Source organism: Talpa europaea (assembly GCF_964194135.1).
Source record: "Talpa europaea genome assembly, chromosome: 1".
Classification (NCBI taxonomy): Eukaryota; Metazoa; Chordata; class Mammalia; order Eulipotyphla; family Talpidae; genus Talpa; species Talpa europaea.
The window spans coordinates 36,883,488-36,904,916 of record NC_140073.1 but is presented as its reverse complement, the minus strand read 5'-3'; the positions used below and the strand labels follow the sequence as shown (position 1 = coordinate 36,904,916).

The window sequence follows — 21,429 nt, the reverse complement described above, 5'->3', positions numbered from 1 at the left end:
CATGAGGACAGTGACTATATCTAGGCTGCTTGGCACACAGTGCTCTAATCTGTAATTAAGGATATCTCTTCACACTTTCAGCAATTCTTTGACAACACAGAATGACTCAAAAGGCTCCTGGTTTTGTCTTTGTTTCTAAAACAAAAGTCACAGTTCCTCTAGAAGGTTGAAACTTACCAGATATCAAATAACTATAAATAACTTGTTATTACACTAAACTTACTTGTTACTACACTAAATCTACACTATACTAAATCATTATGTTGAGAATTCAAAAGCTCTGTGAAATAATTTTACTCCAGTTCATTTCCATTTTTTTTTTTGTTAGCAACATTTTTCAAAAGGTACAAAATGAGTACATATTCTTGTATTCTATATGACCTATCTGTCATCATGTTTATTTACCAAGTGGGAATACCTGAATTTGCTATCCCTTCTAATATTGTCATGGGAAGTAATCAATGCTTATGAATTTTAAAGTGTTATCAAAGCATAATGTCTCACAGCAGAGTAGGCAGTTAGAAATTAGTGGTAAGATGATTTAAAATATCTCGTAATTACAAGTAACCTGCCTCAAATACTCTAAAATCACATTAAATATCTATCACAAGGTAATTTAGAATGTGTTGTATGATTTTTTCCCCATAGAGAAAAGCTTTTCTCTCTTACCAATCCGAAGTCATATTCAATTTATTGTCAATCTGTAGATTTTTCTTTTTACAAATTATTTGCAAGAGTGAAAAAATATACTAAGCTATTGATGACTGCAGTGATTACACATACAAACACATTTTCTCTCCTCCAAATGATCGTTTTCCACACTTACCTTGCTACTTAGGACTTCTTCTACTCGTTCTTGGGGTGTCTGTCCAGCTTTCTGCCTCACCAAAACATACACTGAATTCACCTTAGGACAAGACCGCAGCAACTTTTCCAGAAGTACCTTCCCTAGGAAACCAGTTGCTCCAGTGAGGAGGACATTCTTGCCTTCATAGTATTCTGGGATTGAAACCATTCTGATCCTAAGAAAATATGGCAAATAAGCATCAGTTCAAAGATCTTCTGTGTATTTTTATGTAATAAAAATCTCAGTATTCAAATAATTACTTTAAAGGACAGGAAAAATCAAAGTTCAGTGTTAACAAAAGGGTTTTAACCTCTGGTTCACTGTACTAAGAAGGAAAGAACAATGAACTGCAACAATGATTTCTAATTCCTATATTTCCCCCTTGGACTGCCTCAGACAAGTCACTCACCTTCTCTGGGTCTGAGTTTCTTTAATACAGTTTGTACTAAATGATCTCTGAAAACCCTTCCAGCAATAAGAACCCAAATCTTCATTTAAAACTCAGTGAAGGGCCTCCCCGGTGGCGCAGCGGTTGAGCGCTGGGTTACGAAGCTGCCGGTAGCCTCTGCAGCGCCGGTTCGATCCCCGGCTGCTCCCCAGCCACCTGAGGAGGGTCCCACATGGCGCGCAGACCTCTCCTGCCGCCCACTGCTCCCCTCAGCAGTGTACTTCGGTCCTTCTGCCTGCTCTGCTTCCCGCTCTGGCTCTGGTGAATTCTCTCACCCTCCCGCGCTTCTGACTGTACCCAGTGCTTGTATAAATAATAAATAAATAAATCTTTAAAAAAAAAAAATAAAAAAAAATAAAACTCAGTGAAACCCTAAACATGAATGGATTGTGTTTCTGCATCTCCAAAGGAATTTATGACACCAAGTAGAGGTCACTAGTAAGACTCAATTGCCTACCTTGTTTAACATGGCTAGGTATCATATTGACTTAGGTAACACCAAGACGTTTCTCCTAAAGGTCTATAGTGACAACATATCCAAAAGGTACTTAAATCTCCCTTTTGAAAAGGTACTAGTAAGAAATACATGGGCTGACATCCTTCCAAATTTCACAGAAAACAGCAGGAAAACTAGTGTACTAAGACATTAAACAAAAGAACCAGGATGAGTGGAAAAAAACAAGATGCAGAAGGATTCATGCAGTATATCACTATTCAAAGCTCAAACATATTCAAAACAATACTCTTTATTGTTTAGAAACACACACATAATATTAATGGATGCATGAGAGGAAATGCAATACATTCTGAAAAGAGAATAAGGAGCTTCAATTGTATTTTTTAAGTAGGGGAAGCAGATACATGTATTCTAAGTCCAAATTTTTCATGATTACACAAAATAAATTCATAATAGTTTAAAAGTAACAGTCTCATTAACAGGGTAAGAAAGAGAAGAAAGGAAAGGATTTCTAGAAGAAACAAATGAGAGTAAACTGACAGAGGAATCATAGTGGAAGGAATAACAACTCAAGCAAAACAAGCACAGGAAAGGATTATAAGGAGGCAAGAGTTGTCCCAACACCCTAAACAGAAAAAAGCCAAGCTCAAGGTCAAGAAGCAGGATTAAAGCATAGGGAAATCAAGGCAATTAAAAGATTGCTCACACAACAGCAGAGCCACTCATGACAGTCTTACTTCCTGTATAAACTTTGGTTCCCAGGCATAGTATCCAGATATGCTCGAGAAGAGCATCCAGCATGGGTGCTAGGGACAAAAGAGAAGGTGCCTGAGCCTGAGGTTGCTCCAAATATCCAAAAATGGAGGTATGGGGTAGGGAGAGAAGAAATAAAATAACTAAAAGAAAAATGTATTCATAATACTTGAGGTCCATAATAAACATTAGGTCCCCAATCTATCTGGTTGCTTCTGGCTCTTAAATTCATGTAGAATTTTCAATCAGTAATCCCATTTGGAGAAAAGTTTTGTGTGTGTTTTTTTAAATGAGCCTCAAAAAACTGAGAGGAAGTCACTATCAGCTACCCAAACCAACCCTCTTTATTCCTTCATAATTATGAACAGATAACCAAGGATCACCAGATATGTAAGAAACACCAAAAAATTTTAAAAGGACCAAAATGAAAAGCAATAAAACAAACCACAAGGGAAGCTAATGAAAAATATAGAAAGAGGGGCCTCCCCAGTGGCGCAGCGGTTGAGCGCTGGGTTGCGAAGCTGCCCACAGCCTCTGCAGTGCCGGTTCGATCCCCGGCTGCTCCCCGGCCACCGAATGAGGGTCCCACATGGCGCGTAGACCTCTCCTGCCGCCCGCTGCTCCCCTCAGCAGTGTACTTCGGTCCTTCTGCCTGCTCTGCTCCCTGCTCTGGCTCTGGTGAATTCTCTCACCCTCCCACGCTTCTGACTGTACCCAGTGCATGTATAAACAAAAAAACAAACAAACAAATAAATAAAAAAAAAAAAGCCTCTAAAAAAAAAAAAAAAGAAAAATATAGAAAGAATTTAAACTCCAATAAATATTTTCCAAGCCATTCACAAGACTATTTATGCCCATAGAGTAGCTATATGAAAAAGGAACAAAGAATTAGTAAATTTTTGGAAATCAGAAACTTCTATGCACATAGAAAATCCAATGAACACATAAATAATAACTTACCAGTAAATTTAAGAAAATCAGTAGATAAAAGGTTTATATGGGGAAAATAAATGTATTTTCTCTCTCTTTCTCATACACACACACACACACACACGCACACACGCACAAAACACAGAAAATGAAGTAAAATAACACTATACCATTTAAATACCATCAAAAACAAAAAATTTATGGAAAAATAGCCATTATTGAGGATGTCAAGAAACTGGAACCTATACACATTGTTGGTAGGAATATAAAATGGTTCAGCTGCTATAGGAAAATCAGTGGGCATTCTAAAAGTTAAAACTCAGAATTTATCATATGACCCTGCAATTCCTAGAAATACATTCAAAAGAACAACTACACCCCTTAACATAATTGTATTCTCTTAATAAAAGCCCTTGTATAAATAGAAGATACCATGTTATCTCATTAGTTTTAGAAACTTAAAGCAAATGATTACAAACAAGAGCTTTTCTCAATTTCAACTTACTTTAAACCAATTTGTCTTGAGAAATTGGGATATTACAATAGCCAGAAAACTACAAAATCTACCATTTGAAAAAAAAAAGGCAGGTCACTCAAATAAGAATCCCTTTGCCTGTATTAGAAAGAGTTGAAAACAACTAAAATTCATTAAAATCTTTAGTTATCAGGCCAACTAGTTTCAGACACTTGCCAAGTTCACATACAAATGTGAACAAGTATATGGAAAGCAGGGTTGGTGGGACGAAGAAATGAGAGGCAATTTCATGGACCAGGAGCAAAGTCTTATAAAAGACTCACCAGTGATAAGAAATGCATATAGAAAAGACAAGAAAACAAGAAAATTATCCAATGTGAACAAATTACACCTCTCACACTTTCAGGTATAATTTCCCACAAGAATCTTTAATATTTCTTACCTAAGTTCACTCAGCACACATAGACAGGTACAGCCAAATGTGAACTAATATCCTTAAATTACAGTTTCCATTTATAGAGGGCCTGAAAGTTTCTACCTGTCCTTCAGTGACACTAAGACATCAACTCAAGAATAATTACTAAGTGCATAGCACTAGAAGAGAAGTTTAGAGAAAGTAAAGAGGTTAGAATAGTTTGAAGGGCTTTTCTAATTCTAAAGTTGTATGATTCATTACAGGAGGAAATGAACATCATTCTTCACTACAGGTCTTCTTGGCATAGATAGAAAATTTTAACATATGAAACAAGGCAAATTTTCACTGAAGAATCCTTATAATTCCACATCATTCCACAACAAAACCTGATGGGTAAAATTAGCAACATGGTATAGTTAGCAACAGTTAGCTGGTTCAGAAGAGTCTTAAACAGTTAAAATTCAAAGGCAATTAATTGACTTCAGTAGGATTTCTCTGAGGGCCATTTCCACAGGTCACCAAGAAAGAGGGAAAGACTACAGGAGACCATTTTCAAACTTAGAACTTGACTCACAAGACCATGTAGGTGGATTTAATTACTGCCACTATCAATCTGAATTTTAAAAAGACATCATTTTCAGGTTAAGAAATAAGCATTTATCAAACAGGATGACCTGATGTCACAATGTAATGGGAAAACTCTGGGCTCTGAGTCTAGAAGGACTCACCTAGGAGGTACGTTAATGTTCCTGTTTTGATTCTGTAGTTTCCTCATTTCTAAAATACAGATGCTATACCATCCCCTCTCACCTCATAGTGTGAGAATTAAGTATAATTATGCACAAAATACTAGGCATATAATTTCCTTACTCATCTTTCTTTTACGGAATTCCATGGCAATGATTTTCGGTATGGCCCTTGGCAGTCTAACATTTCAGTCCAAAAAAAGGGTAATGGTTGTTTTTTCTGAAGCAACCAATTACTTGTGACTATAACTTTTAAACTAGAAAATTACCTTTTTTTTAAACCAAATTAAGACCAGTGATTATCTCTGGACTAGATATTGCTATATTCACATGCACCTACACTCATTTTTTTTTTTTTAATTTCAGGGAAAAAGTGAATGATTTTAGCACAACTAAGCTTAAATCAAATCTCTGAGGGCTTGAAAAAATAACAGACCTACTTAATTGGTTGAAAACAGTTAACTAGCTGTTAAATACAGGAAATTTCCTAAGATTTCCTAAGACAGGAAATCAGGCTATAGTCTCAGGATAAGTTTATTAGGAGCAATATATCAGAACTACCCTGGGGGTGGGGGATCGCAAACTTGTCGATAATAGTGTAATACAACTGGAACTCACCTAATCCTACTAGCACCACAGAAGTGGGTACAATCACTTTGGAAAATCATTTGGTAATATTTAGTAATGAACACCAAAAGAAAAAATAAGAAGATATAAAGAAGTATTACACTGCAACATGCTGAAAGTGAAAAAACTCAATATCCATCAACAGTAAAATGAATAATCACATATTCTGACAGAATAAGGTATTTCATCTACCTTTTCATTGGGAGTCACAGATTGGACTCCCAATCATGGGTAATTCTGCACTTAACATAATCATGTCCAAGGCTGTTTTGTCTTACTGGCCTAAACCTTTTAGCCGGAGGACCACTTCGCAAGAGTTGAGGGAAATTCAGTTAGCAGAGAGAATGGTGAGCTAAATGATTTTCTAAAAATTAGACATTAGATTGCATGACTGAAAAAGCAGTGGAAAAAAAAGAACTTCCAATATCCTTAAAAGGGGGAAATTCATTCCAAAATATTCTAAACCAAGCGTTGGCAAAGGTTTCTGTAAAGGATCAAGTAGTTAATATTTTCAACATTGTGAACCATATAATATCCATTGCCTATTTTCACAACTACTAAAGGTACTGTGCATAATATTGTAAAATGAACAGTAAATTTTTGTTTGCTACAGTATCTTTAAAAACAAACCAACAAATGAATGCAAGACTCCAAAAACAGACATGCCAGCGTATAAATGCAAAGAAAGACATTTCCAATAGCTATAAGGTGGATTAAAAAAAAATCTGTATTTTTAAGAGGAAAGCCCATTAAGATGTTCAGGGGTAAAATTTGGGCAATATTATTTTGGAAAAAAGGCAACAAGTGAAGAAAACAAATATAATCCTGTCAGACTCAGAACGCTTGACCGCTACCTTATTCAAAAACACCTTGATATAATCAACAGAATTTAAAGAGATCAAGAGCCCAATACTATGGGGCAAGAGACAAAGATCTATTTATATACTGTTGCAGGTCTAAACAGACATAAATTATTCTGTTCTACAGAATTTCCTTAGCCAAATGTCACATTTGGGAGACGGAGGTGGGAAAGGAGACCTAAACATGAAACATGGCAAATAAGACACAGAATGAAAAATTTCTAGAAAGCTGTATTGAGCTACAATGACCATGAGATTATCTTAAATACCTCTGCTTCCTCACCCCCCACCCAGCCCACCCCACCCCGCTTCCTTTTTTTCTCCACCAAAAGGGGAAATAAGTACTAGGCAACTCTTAACTGATGGAAATTAGTATCTGTCTTATTCAGAGTTTCACGAAAAGCCTGGGGGTGGAGTGCAAGAACATGTTAAAGATGCATACAAAATATTGTTAGTGTGTCTGTATGTGTGTATATGGGCAAGCGTGCAAGCCCATGACATATCTACCTTTTTTTCTAGGGGAAGAATCCACTGCTTTTACCAGATTCTCAGAGGTCAATAAGTCCAGAGTTAAAAACCACCATAAGTTTTGTATGTATTATGTGTGTAGACTGAAGGGAAGGGGAACTCAAAATGCAGAGAACATAGCCTTATGGGCACTGACTAAAAACTCCACTCATTGAATCTGAAGTAGAAACATGTTTAAACAGTTAAAATGTAATTATACCAATCTCCCTTGAGACCTGTTATGAGTTGAACTATGTTCCCCCTAAAAAGACACGTTCAAATCCTAACCCCAAATACCTCAGAATGTGACCTTATTTGGAAATAGTATAGTTGAAATTATAATTAATTAAAGTAAATGATGTCACACTGGAGCAGAATGGGTCTCTAATCCAATGATCACTGGTGTTCTTATAAAAAGACATCCAAGTGAAGACACACAGGGTGAACACCACCTGGTAACAAAAGCAGAGACTGGATTTACCCAGCTATGAGCCAAATAACAATACAAGAAAATAAGACTAAAACTGCCAGCAAAAAACCCTTTCAGGTTTCAAAAGGAGCATAACCCTTCTGACACCTACATCCACATTCATGGGGATAGGAAACAATACAGCTGTTTGTTCTATATTTTTAAGAAAGTATGGCCCCAAGATCCGTGGCTCTTATACTTTGAAATATTTGATATACAAATAACCTCAAATGAAAATTTCATTTTCTTATGTCCAATTAATTGTGAACTTCTATCCAGTAGGGTTACTACTTGGAGCTGACATAGCCAAAAGCAAGCCAACTCATTTTGGCTAAGACTTTTAAAGTCTCACCTTGTAGGTTAAGTACAGATACTTCCTTTTAAGATTCTTGATAGGCTTCCACCTGGAGGTAGACTGGCAAACACTGGTCTAGTGTCTTTTCTACTATATATTAAAAGGTTAGAATCTTGGTGTTTTGCTTAAGTCTCAATATAAAAGAAAACCTCCTCTGAAAGGAAGCCGCAGCAATAAATTAAGGGCCAAAATGCAAACTCTAAGCATACAAACTATTTACTGTCTTCAAGTTGGGTTCCTTTTCCCTTTTTTCAAAAATTAAGGCTGATAAGGCATTTTCTACAAACAAAAGAATAGCTCTAGCATCTTAGTTAACATTTCTTCTTTGAATAAAAGATGCTAGTGTCCAATCCTGCTGTGAGCACCCATTGAAGTAGATATAATGGCCACTCTGTTTGCCTACACAATTACAGATATACCAATACTTAACTCTCTGTATCCTATTTTCCCCATGTCTAAGGTACTTCTTGAGGTTGAGAAATCTCAAAAGATTTACTTGTTCTTGGAATATGTTGGGTATCACTTAACAAGGCAGATACTACATAATTATTTGCACACTGAAGTTGCTCCATAAACATGGCCCTTTTTGGTAAGAGTTAAAATGCCTCAAAAGACCTCATTATGCTGGAAAACAGCAGACATTAAAAAAAAAAAAAAATCAGACTAAAACATAAAGACCTTTAAAAAGTAAAGTTCTAATCCATCAGAGAGAATGTCAATTCTATTAATATTATCTACTGAAAGGTAACTTAAATTTTAAAGATCTGTTTTCCTTTGTTTAAACTCTTTCCTCAAGACTGATACCAACGGAGTAACTTCTCTGTAAATGCTACAGAAAGAGAACTGTGCTCTTGTTAGCACATTTGGTAATACACTTTTCATTCTCACAAACAACTATTCAAATCCATTTTGGGGGAAAATAGTAAAAGAAAGAAAAAAAGTTAAGCTCCATAAGCCATATATGATCCTTTTCTTTAGAAATAGTATTGTGCTATAGTCTCTCTTTACTTTTATAAAAATGTTTTCATGTCAAGACATGAAATTTTTATCCAAATATATTATGACTTTGTACTCCACTATACAAAAGTATACTATTTCAAATATACTACAAAAGACAGGACTTCTTGAATTTTTCCAACACAACAGAATAAACTGAAATAATGTGCTTTGCTTACAAATTTGTGAAACTTGCACATCTGATTCTAGTAAATACATTAAGATTAATATAAAAATATTTCAAGCTATTCAATAAAACCAGTATTAAAAAAGTACCAGATCTACCATGGACACACGTAAACTACATGCAGGTTTATATAAAAATAGATTCAGGCAGATTACTTATAATTTATCTTATGTGGTCTAGTTTAAAACTACTAAAGTCCATTAATGAAGATTAGTACTTTCAAAATAAATTGGTAAAATCAGGTATTTCATTGGTTATAGAAAGAGTTAGTCTCAAAGCCATTTATACACACTCTGATTATGACAGCAGATGACTTGCAATCCTTAAAAACCAAGTGCTTTCAAACTCCTGCTATATGGTGTATTGCCTGTTTCTTCATAATTTTCTTATGCAGTCTTGTGAATCTGTTCTTAACCTTCCCAAAGTAGTACAGGGAGCTGGGAAACTGTATACATTATTCCAAACCAGGAGATTAACAAAGTACATTAGCATATCAAAGACTACAAAATGTTCTGAGGTAAAGGAAACCACTGAACTCTATTTTAAGTCCAGTCTTTCACAAATTTCCCAACTCAGTGAAACAATGATCTTGCAAAGCTCATTGATACCTCAGCTTTCAAAAAATATGGGCCAAACCTCCCTCAGATACAAAGGATTTTAAGGGCATCCACAAGTCTACTTATGAATAAACTATCCATAAGGCTATTTATGAATAAACTATTAAGTTGGTTATTAAGAGTTGCAAAAATGAGCAAGTTATAAGATCAAGTTGTATACAATTAATAACTGGTTGTTGCACTGCACAATGCTGCAAAACTATAACAAGCAAATTCAATAGCTGGAATCCTATAAATTTTCAAAAGGGACACTTAGTTGTTGCCTTTAGCTAGCTGTAGTTTCAATTATTACTCTAAAAATTACCATTAGTTGGGTTTCATTATTATTTCGTTTTATTATACCTGTATTACACAATTACATCTTAGGACTTGAGGCAAAAGTTTTTTAACTAATCTAGATCTTCAGACCAGTACATTTTTGTGACTCAACTAGGAACTATCCATCTCCTGCCACAAAATGCTATTACCCTGACAATTAGTTGCTAGCATTCTACTAGAAAGTAGAAAGCATTCTACTAGACAATTAGTTGCTAGCATTCTACTTGAGAAAAGAATGAAGAAAGGCTGGGAGTTAAAAACAGACATAGTCATTCTTCTGAGGGCCCTAACCCTGGATGGGGACACCACTGGAGAAGCAGGTCCACACCAACCACATATGGCATAAGGGCTTAGAATCAGAGGCCTTCATGAAGTACTAACTTCTCTGCACTTGGGTGTCAATGATCCCAAGTGTGTGAAGCTTCCAGTAATGTCTAAATGACAAAATCTCTCAGCAAAATCCTCTTTTCAAAAATCTTTTCCTGGTTTATCTTTAAAACTTGCCAGGTCCATAGATAAGAGTTTGCAACCGAATGCTCTCAGATAGTGATCTGCCCAGAAAGGTATAGAAACATGAAGTATTTAATGACTTTTGGATTCTTGGTATGTTTGTTCAGCTGAGAAATTGACTTAAGCTTCTAAGAAGCCTAATCCAAAAAGATGGGGCGAGAGCATGCACAGCAAACAGTAGAGGCTAAAAATTCAGGAAATTCTCAATTTATCATATGAGAATCTAAGTCACAAAGCTAAAAGTCCTACTGTTACGATATTTTATTCTCCAGAAACTGAGAACTAGAATGAAAAAAAAAAAAAAAAAAGAAGACAAAATAAGAGCAAAGACTTACCAAAAATCAGGCAGAGTAATGAATAACTACACTGTTGGGACTGTCAATAACCACCTTACTTGGGCAGTCAATTAACTATCTGATCATTAGTAAAATTTACTGAAGGGGAGGCCAAATTCTCTACTAGCTTTCAAATCTATGCATCTATTACTATGTAGTAGAATGAGTTGTTTCCAAGTAGAACATTAAATACCCAGAGAATTATTAACTCTGATAGGTCGCAAAGGTTATCACTTTTAAGCAATACACCAATATTCACTGATCTTCAAACAGTCTGTTCTCTGCTTTGCAAAGTCAAATGTCCATCAGCAGTTAATTCACCTGTACCTATCTCCTGAAGATTCTGTTGATGTAGATTACAGTTTAGATACAACCCACAAGGCTTTAAAACCATGTATTTCTAAGAAAGTTATTTTGGGCCATTCTTTAAACTAGAAGGACAATAACCACTATAAACTCGGGGCTCCACTGAGAATCTTTCTGAGACCAATACATGTTTCTAAGTCTCTGTATCGTACTTAGGAGTTACTTTAACACAAATGAGAATCTCAAATATTAACAGATCCTTTCCTCCACAGATCTTAACTATGTAAGGCAAGATAGGTCAAAGAAGCTTTTTCTTTTTCCACTAAACAGAAGATATTTATGCATATATTTATTCTTAAGTTATGTAGCTATACTTCCTATTAACTCAGGAAGGAGAGTAGCCATTATAAAGTACCAAACACTTATTCCAAAATCTTTGACAAACTCATCCCTACGTGTTTATTAAAGTGACTATGGTGTGCTTTCTCCCAAGAATCTAATTAAGGATTAGTCTTTTTTTAAAATTGGACATTTGTATAATGAGTTTTGTAATTTCATCACATAATGAAAATATTTGCTTGTAAAAGATAAGCAGTACACACAGAAATGAGCTGAGTTTCAGCAGTATGTTTTCTGCCACTATATTAAAGAACAGATTATTAACCGGAGTCCACAGAACCTCCCCACTCCACCCAAGATATGTGAATGGGTTCTAGAATCTTGGTAAGTCACTGAAATTATATGAAAAAACTTAAAACTAAGCATATCTGTATATATTTCTGAGGAGATAGCTCAAAAGTTTGAGACACTTAAAGAGGTTCATGACCTTTGACTAAGAATATCTGCATTAGGGCCTCCCTGGTGGCACAGGAGCTAACCCACATGGCACAGAGACTCCTGTTTTCCCCCCTGCTCCCCTCAGAAGTGTATTTCAGTGGATCTGCCTCTTCTGCGCCCCACTCTGTCGCTGCTGAATCCTCTCACCTTGCTTTCTGCATAATGGAATATAAGATTTTATTCTCAGTTAATATTTCAAAATATTTAAATCAATACTCCAAATTGAGAAAATATAGGGCAGGGAGGGAAATAAAAACAAAGAGGGAAGCAAGCACCATGGACTATGGTGGTGGACTATGGGTGATTTGGTGATGGTTGTACTATGGCGGAAATACTTGATGGGGTTATCCAAATATTACCTCAATTAAAAATCAATTTAAAAATTGAAAACAGGGTCTCCCCGGTGGCGCAGTGGTTGAGCGCTGGGTTGTGAAGCTGCCCACAGCCTCTGCAGCGCCGGTCCGATCCCCAGCCGCTGGGCAAGGGTCCCACATGGTGCAGCAGACCTCTCCTGCCACGCCCGCTGCTCCCTTCAGCAGTGTATTTCATCGGTCTGTCTGTTCTGTTCCCCACTCTGGCTCTGGTGAATTCTCTCACCATCCCGCACTTCTGACTATACCCAGTGCTTGTATAAATAAACAAATATTTTAAAAAGTAAATAAAAATTGAAAACAAAATATGAAGATATAATGGTAAGAACTGCTTAAATCCAAGAAGGATTTCTCATTGACTGTCATGTCAATATAGCTGGCAAAAATTCCATAAATGACAAGAATGATTTAAATTAGGTATTTCAAAGTAATCTTGAATTTGTTAAATGCTAACATTTAAATTAAACACACAAGGCCATTACTAAAAATCTCAAATGACTTAAATTTGAAAGTTTATGGTACACACACAAATACACACACACACACACACAAATGTTCTAGACAATAGTGGACCTTTAAACACGCCTTACTGGGGCCTCCCTGGTGGCATAGGTGGTTGAGCACCATACTGTGAAGCTGTCCGCAGCCTCTGCAGCGCAGGTTTGATCCCGGCCAACCGGCCAGCGAGACTCCCACAAGGCAAACAGGCCTCTCTGTCTCGTCCACTCACCAGTGTTTCTTCAGTCAGCCTGTTCTGCTCCCTACTCTGTCTCCGGTGAATCCTCTCACCCTCCCGCACATTTGGCCCGTACCCTGGTTCTTATATAAAAATAAATAAATCTTTAAAAAAAAAAAAAACACTCTTACTAAAATACCTACAAGGCTCTATAAAGGAATACATCAAAAAGTTCACTATAGATAGTGATACATTCACAAAGTGTGACTTCTAATTCCTAATATTAGCTTTTTTCTAAGTATTGATGTCAGAAACATGTCAATAACATCTTGTATGGGGTTTAGAAGATATAGGCAGAAATAGTTATAGATGCATTCTATAAAGCTAAAGTTACATTTTTCTAACTGCATGCTTTCTCCATATGATCATCCGCACCCCATATCTAAATACTACTTTTGTTCAGAAATAATGGCATTTCCCTCTTAGAATTTCTATCACCAATTTTGGCATATGATTGTGTATTTCTACATTGTGTTTTATATAGGTATACTCATCAACATTATCCTAGCTCCACAGTAAATGATATCTAATTCTCTTGTTCTAGCACAGTATAATACACATATCTGAATATATATTTATTTGAACAATTCACACTCCCCTTAGATTAGCATATCTATTACATCTATCATGCTGTGTGGCAATACTTAGTAAGAATTCTAAGTATTTGCTTCAAAGTTTAAGAGGTGGGGGGAGTGGACAGACCAAGTTAAGATGAAACAAGATTGACCAGAAGTTGATACTTGCTAAAATTGGTGATATGTACATTACTGTATATTTATGTTGGCAGTTTCCAAAGAAGAAAATGTATGGAAGTTTGCTTCTCCTACTATAACAGATAGAACTTAAAGACAGATCCAGGAGTTTTATGTCTATCTAGCAGAGAACAGATAAACTTACTAAACACATTTCATTCTTTAGGAAGAACTCTCTTTCCATGAAACTTCAATTGTTTTTTGATGGTATTTTATTTAAATGATTCTTTTATTAAATCACATGAAACACATAATTCATTAACTATTTACTGTACATACTTTCTCAGATATCTTTTCTTGGTTAGTGTAAGACATCAAAAATAATTCATCCTCTAATAAATTAAAAGTCTGACAAAGTTCTCTCAAGGATCCCTAGGGAAAAGGGAGGGAGGAAAGACAGTAAGATGAAGAGGGAAAAAAAATAGTAAAAGACAATAAAGTTCTTAAGAAAAAGATCTAAGGCATCCACATTCTTAATAACAAAGAGGACATAGAGCTTGCTCAAGGTATTCAGGCCTAAAAGTTCCCCTCCCCATTCATTTTACTGATGAGGAAACTGAAGCTCAGAGAGGAGGAAGTGACTTGCCTCAAGTTACATACCACATTGCTAACAAAACCAAAATTAAAACGCCTATCTGCTGCTTCAGAGTACAATGTTAATTTTCTACACCAAAATATTTTCTTCTACACCATAATATTCACTTGCTGAAGAGAATAACTATAATCGATACAAATTTCAATTACATATTATGCCAAAATAGAAAAGAAAGTTCATAGGCTACGTAAAGAAGGGAGGAGGCTGGAGGAAAATGCATACAACAAACTAAGACAATTATACATGACGACCATACATATACCATGAGACACATTTGACTTTTGGACACAGTATCCATTTCATCAACATTTTAATACATAGACACTGTAAAATATATCTTCATTTCAAAAAAAATACTAAAATGTGAAAATTTACATGTGTAAAGCAATAAAATGTAACACAATACACCCTCTAAGACAAACAAAAAATCACTATCTTTAGGAGAGTGTCACAAGGCACAAACAAACAGAGCAGAGTCCCATCTTCTAAAGTAACAAATGCTTACTACATATCTAAAGCTGTGTGGCTTTTTTTTCAATTTTAAGTATTAATATTCATCTTGTCTTTTGTCTCATATGCATGAATGTTTGCATTAAACAAAACAAGGTTTGAATCTCCACTCTACCACCTTTGGAAAGTTACTAACTTCTCTGAGGTTCAGTCTCTTCATCTGTAAAATGGATTTCCACCTTAGAGAATCTTATGAGAAGTAAATGTGATAATTTACTTAAGAAATATAAAGTTGGGGGCCTCCCCGGTGGCGCAGCGGTTGAGCGCTGGGCTGTGAAGCTGCCCGCAGCCTCTGCAGCGCCGGTTCGATCCCCGGCTGCTGGGCAAGGGTCCCACATGGTGCGGTCTCTCCTGCCACCCACTGCTCCCCTCAGCAGTGTATTTCGTCTGTCTGCCTGTTCTGTTCCCCACTCTGTCTCTAGTGAATTCTCTCACCCTCCTGCACTTCTGACTGTACGCAGTGCTTGTATAAATAAATTTTAAAAAAAAAGAAAAAAAAAGAAATATAAAGTTGGGCCTCCCTAGTGGCACAGCGGTTAAAGTCTCAGCACTATCAAGCTATTGCCAGCCACTGAGGTCTGAGTTCAATCCTTGGCCAGGGAGCTAATCCACATGGCGCAGCAGACCTCTCTTGTCTCTCCCGTTGCTCTGCTCAGCAGTGGATTTCAGTACATCCACCTGCTCTGCTCCCCCACTGTGTCTCTGGTGAAACCTCTCACCACACCCCCCCCCATACCTCTGGCGTATACCCCAGTTCTTGTGTGCATAAATAAAAATAAATCTTTTTAAAAAAAAAGAAACAAAGTATTACGTAGGTGAAATATTAAATTTCCTCCCACAATCTCTATGTGTCCAATGAAATTAAACTAAAAACTAGATCCTATTCTTGACTTTCAAAATTCCCTCTTTCCATTCGACATTGGAATAAATATGTACTAATCCTAAAGCAAATCCTACTAGTTTTCTTTGGAATAACTTTTTTCTTTTTAAAGATTTATTTTATTTTAATGCATACAAGAGCTGGGGTATAGGCCAGAGGTACGGGGGTAGGGGAGTGGTGGTGAGAGGATTCACCAGAGACAGAGTGGGGAACAGAACAGGAAGACTGACTGAAATACACTGCTGAGAGGAGCAGCGGGCGAGTCAGGAGAGGTCTGCTACGCCATGAAGGTTGCTCCCTGGCCAGGGATCGAACTTGTGCTGCAGTGGCTGCGGTGAGCTTCAGTGGTTGTGTCTTAACCCCTTGCGCCACCAGGTAGGCCCTGGAATAACTTTTTGATAAGAAGAGTTTATTTTCTCAAAATTTGTCTTTTTATTAAACTGGGAACTGAAAAAACAGTAAATACTTAAGTTAAATTAGTTACACGTTAAGTCAGCACTTCCATATGTACTACTAAACTGACATCTTAAGACCCAACTCACTGAAGAGAGGAACTACAGAATCAGAAGGAAGGGTGTAAGGCCAAGACACAATTAAAATGACTCAATTCTATGAGTGGTTTGGTCTTTTTAATTTCAAATTCATTTAATAAGTTCGAAAAAAGCAATTAAAGGAGGTGGACCATTATCTCCATGATCCAGGGTGATTTAGTAAACCTGATCCCTCAGACTAACAAATGGCATCTTTTAGTACGCCAGTTTCAAGTTGTTTCTACCAGTAACAACGCAGTCATTTCCAAAATAGGAACACGCCTACAAAAGTGCCTTAAATGCAGTAAGCACTGAAATAAGACCATCTTTTCTTCTATTCCAAACATACTTCAGATTAGTTTACCCATGTATTTCCTCACTAATAGCTGATTACAGTGGATGGCTTTCCCTGCTAATTATAAAAGTAGTAATGTTCATTTTCTTTAATTTGGGAAAAATGCAAAAAGTATGAGCATTTTGAAACCTATGATCTTACCAGCCAAAGACTAAAAATATTATAAGAGGAAAAAAAAATATAAGAGGACACACTAACATCTTTCCTATGAATTTGATCATAACTGTGATCACACCAAATCTTTAATTTGTATAGAGCATTTGTCACTAGACACAATTTGCTACCAGCCTACATCTTAGTATCTTTATTCTGGCTTTCTTGCAATTAAATTTACATTTACTTTTTCCTTTATAACTCAGTGGTTTCCTCTCAATCTTTGTTATTCTGAATCTTTCAGCTACATATTTTACTGCTGACCACTTCCTCTTGAAACTCTTCCTTCCTTGTTTCCCTAAACAGTAGTATATTCCACAGTGTCTACAAAAGTCTCTCCAACTAATCTTTCTCGCTTTCTTCATTGGCTCTCTTCAATTAATTCTTGACACTCTGAAAAATGGCTCAGATCTGATCTTTGAATTTCTTGCCAACTCTGAGTCTCAGCACTTAATAAAGTGCCAACATGAAGTAGGTGTTCAATTAAAGTTTAATGCATGACTTCACCAATCCTGACCTGCTACTTACCAGTTGTATGAACCTTAAGCAACTTAAATGTCTCTGAATCTCAGTTCTCTGATCTATAAAACAGGGATGATCAAAAAAACTTGAAAGCTCAAAGCAGTGTCCAGCACAAGTAAATACCTAATAAACTTGCTATTATTATCAACATAACCTAGTATAGCACTAAATGTTTCTCATCTATATGGTTGAACACCAAATTTACCTCTCAATAACCCACCTTCCTTTCATTCTATTCTCTTATCATAACTATCAGAAATTAGTTTTGTGCTCTTTCCTCTACGACCTACCTCTAATTCTTTTCTCCTGGCCACCACACAAAGTCATCTTTTATCAACTAAGATTTAACAGATTTTCAAATCCCTAAATATTCATTCAAATCGTCAATCCTCCTTAAAAAACATTTTTAATCTGTTACTTTTGTACATAGTTGCTTATAATGTACCCAAAATACTGGAATGTCACCCTCCATGTCTTCCAATAACCCATATCACAACCTCTTAGGTTCAAAAGATGGTTCAAAACTTACCTCTTCCAGGAAACCTTCCCTGATTAACTCCACTTGGATTAGTTCTCTGCTCGGACTCGGTTCAGCACCCCAGCACTTAGGTATTCTGTTATACCAGGGATAAAATGTAATCAATGAATAGCATTACCAAGAATTTATTCTCAAAAAATTATTTGTAAATCCTAAAGGATGGTCCATTAGCTAAAACATTTTATTAATCTAGCTAATAGGGAAACATTCTTGACACCTGACACTATATTATGTTTTTCAAGAAGTACTTGACAATCCTTCTGTCCTATCAATCAGAAAATATACCTCAGAGCCTATCACAGAAAGGCAGTAGCAGTAATACATACTGTCTTCCTTTCCTCTTTGTGAAAAGAACTTTCAACCTGTTCAGCTACAAAACATTTCCTAAGCCTGAAAAATTTCCCACTAGCATGATGCATAATCAAATTCTACTATATCAAAATAAGCTAGTCCGACAGAATGACAGGGCAGTATTTATATGCTAGTACTTGCTTGTGCTAATAGACGCTCTTGCATCATTTTAATGCTACGTTACATATGACTAACAAGATAACTGCGAAACTCCCCTGTAGGGCAGATTTTCTGAAAGTATTTTCTGATATGGCCTTTAAAATAACATAATTTTGGGCTTCCCCGGTGGCTCAGTGGTTGAGCGCTGGGTTGCGAAGCTGCCCGCAGCCTCTGCAGCGCCGGTTCGTTCCCCGGCCACAGGGTGAGGGTCCCACATGGCACGACAGACATCTCCTGCCACGCCCACTGCTCCCCTCAGCAGTGTACTTCTGTCCTTCTGCCTGTTCTGCTCCCGGCTCTGGCTCTGGTGAATTCTCTCACCCTCCCACGCTTCTGACTGTACCCAGTGCTTGTATGAATAAATAAATAAATCTTTAAAAAAAATAAATAAAATAAAATAACATAATTTTTGCTTCTGCACAGCAAAAGAGACATTAACCAAAACAAAGAGACACCCCACTGATTGGGAAAAAAATCTTTGCACTCCAGTCAACTGATAAGGGATTGATCACAAAGATATACAAAGAACTCACACGACTCCACAAAAACAAAATAAACAACCCAGTCAAGAAATGGGCAGAAGAATTTAAAAGACATTTTTCCAAAGAGGAAATGCAAATGGCCAACAGGCATATGAAAAAATGTTCAACATCCCTTACAATCAGGGAAATGCAAATCAAAACCACATAGAGATACCACCTTACACCAGTAAGAATGGTACATATCAAAAAACAAGCAACAACAAATGTTGGTGAGGATGTGGTAAAAAAGGAACTCTCTTACATTGCTGGTGGGAGTGCAAACTGACCCAACCACTACCAAAAGCTGTCTAGAGGTTCCTTAGTCGACTAAAAATGGAGCTACCAAATGACCCAGAAACTCCACTACTAGGGATCTACCCAAATGACACAGAAACACTGATTCAAAAGAACACCTGCATCCCTGTGTTTATTGCAGCACTATTTACAATAGGTAAAACCTAAAAACAACCCAAATGCCCAAAGATAGATGACTGGATCAAGAAGACGTGGCATATATACACAATGGAATATTATTCAGCAATCAAAAAAGATAAACGCATGCCATTCGCAGCAACGTCGCTGGAACTAGAAGGAATTATGCTCAGCGAAATAAGCCAGAAAGAAAAAGAAAAATATCGGATGGTTTCAGTTATAGCAGGAATACAGGGGAACCCAGTAAGACATCGGTGTAAAAAAAAGTAACAACAGTACAAAACACAACAAAGCAAAAACGGACCATTATAAATCAGAGACATCCTGCACGGGAGGCGGAAGGAGAGGAATCAGAGGGAGGGAGGGAGGAGCACAGGGGACTGAGGTGATGGTGCACGGGTGCACTGGTGAAGGAAACTCTATAGGGACTACACCTGAGGGGGTGGGGGGAAGCAAAGATTGTTTAAAAATGAAAAACGATGTAAAAAATAAAAAATTATTTAAAAAGTTAAAAAAAAACCCACACTTTTAAAATATAAAGATCAAGCGATTCCTCATTACCACCCAATCAAAAGCAAACAATTCTGGTGCCACGACTAGAGAGGATGAGTTAGTGTGCTGCTCAGAGAAGACAAGATGAACTGTGGGGGGGGGGGGGGGTGAGGGGTTGGGGAGAGGAGGTGTTTGGGGGGGGCGTGCGCCCCAGTAGAGGGAGTTCACAAGTCTGCGTGACCCTGAATGAGCAGTGACTGAACCGAGCTGACTAACTCCGACCTGAGACATTCAGCAGCCCTGTCTCTGCCAAAACGGAGTTGTTCTTGCCACTTCCACGCCCTTAAAAGATCCACGCCCTTCAAGTTACCGCACAGAAACCTACCTCGTTAATTCCCTGTACACTTTCTCCTCACTGGCCACTTACCACCTCCAAGCTCAGCAGCCTCCATCCACACCTCCCCTGAAACCTCCTCCTCTCGGGCACCTTCGGGTGTCAGTCGGGGCCTCTTATTCCAGATCCACGCGCCCCAATGTGCACGGGGCTCAACCTTCAAACCCCAGCTAATCCTCCCTGCCCTCCCAGCAGCTTTCCAGCCGCCCTGCCCTGTCTCAATACCTGCTTCCAGGAGCCCAATCGCCCTCCGGGTTCCGCACCTGCTCCCGGGCACCCTTTTCTAAGCATCACCCTGTTCCCATCACTTTCCTCCTCCCGGCCCGCAATCTCTCAATCACCGCCAGTCACCCTCCAACTCGAGCCCGCTCCCCGTTAACCACCCCGCCCCACCTCGGCCACCACAGCGCGGCCTCCCCCTCCCCGGAGGCGCCCCCAGGCCCCGCGGCTGCAGACCAGGCCCTTCCGGGCCAGCCCGCTCGAGGTCCCGGCCCTCCGGCGGCGGCGGCCCGGCCCGGCCCGCAGAGACCACCTGTGCCGAGGCCGGAGCCCCGGTTCCGAGCGGCCGAGGGTGGGGGCGGGGGCGGCCGCGTCGCCCGGGCCTCGGCCCTGCCAGCCGCCCCGGCTCCCGCAGCCGCGGCCCCGGCCGAGCGGCCCGGCCTCTCCGCCCCGCGCCTCCGGGCCTCACCTGGACGCAGAGGCGACGGCCTCACTTCTTCCCAGGTTGTCCAGCGATGGCTCCGCAGCAGCCGTCGCGCTCTCCTCACTCGCTCTTCCACCGCCCCCGGCCGGCTGCTGAAGAGCGGACGGGCAGCGGCACGCCCATTGGCTGCTGCCCGCGGTCGCGTCAGCCGGCCCCAACCCTCGCCTCGGAAATTGACTGGCTGGCGCGGAGCCTCTTTTCCACGTCGCGCCCTGATTGGCTGGCTCTGGCCCTCTTACAGCAGGACCGCTCTCCCTCCGCCCGGCTCAGCCTCCAGCCCCCCCCCTCCAATCCCGTTTCCATCCGGGAGGGGGCGAGAGGAGCGGGAGTGGGCGCGGGTGAGACGCGAACGACCAATGAGAGAGCTGAGAAAGGATCGAGGGGGTGGGCTTTGCGGCCGGCCGACCGGCGGGGGAAAGTTCAGCCAATGGGCGCGTGGC

General features: G+C 38.7%; 1 protein-coding gene across 2 annotated transcripts in view; it reads right to left on the bottom strand.

Annotated features, from left to right (window-relative positions):
- Positions 1–21,117, bottom strand: part of FAR1 (fatty acyl-CoA reductase 1) — a gene marked incomplete at both ends in the record, with an annotated part of 50,846 nt that extends 29,729 nt beyond the window's left edge. Inside the window, 2 exons of one of the 2 annotated variants that reach the window (XM_084229009.1) lie at positions 827–1,022; positions 20,975–21,117. In XM_084229009.1, the coding sequence (XP_084085135.1) occupies positions 827–1,015 (189 nt within the window). Of the gene's footprint in view, positions 1–826; positions 1,023–20,974 lie in introns of those variants that run through there. The other variant, XM_084229008.1, reaches the window with a different exon arrangement.
- Between the last annotated feature and the right edge of the window lie 312 nt (positions 21,118–21,429).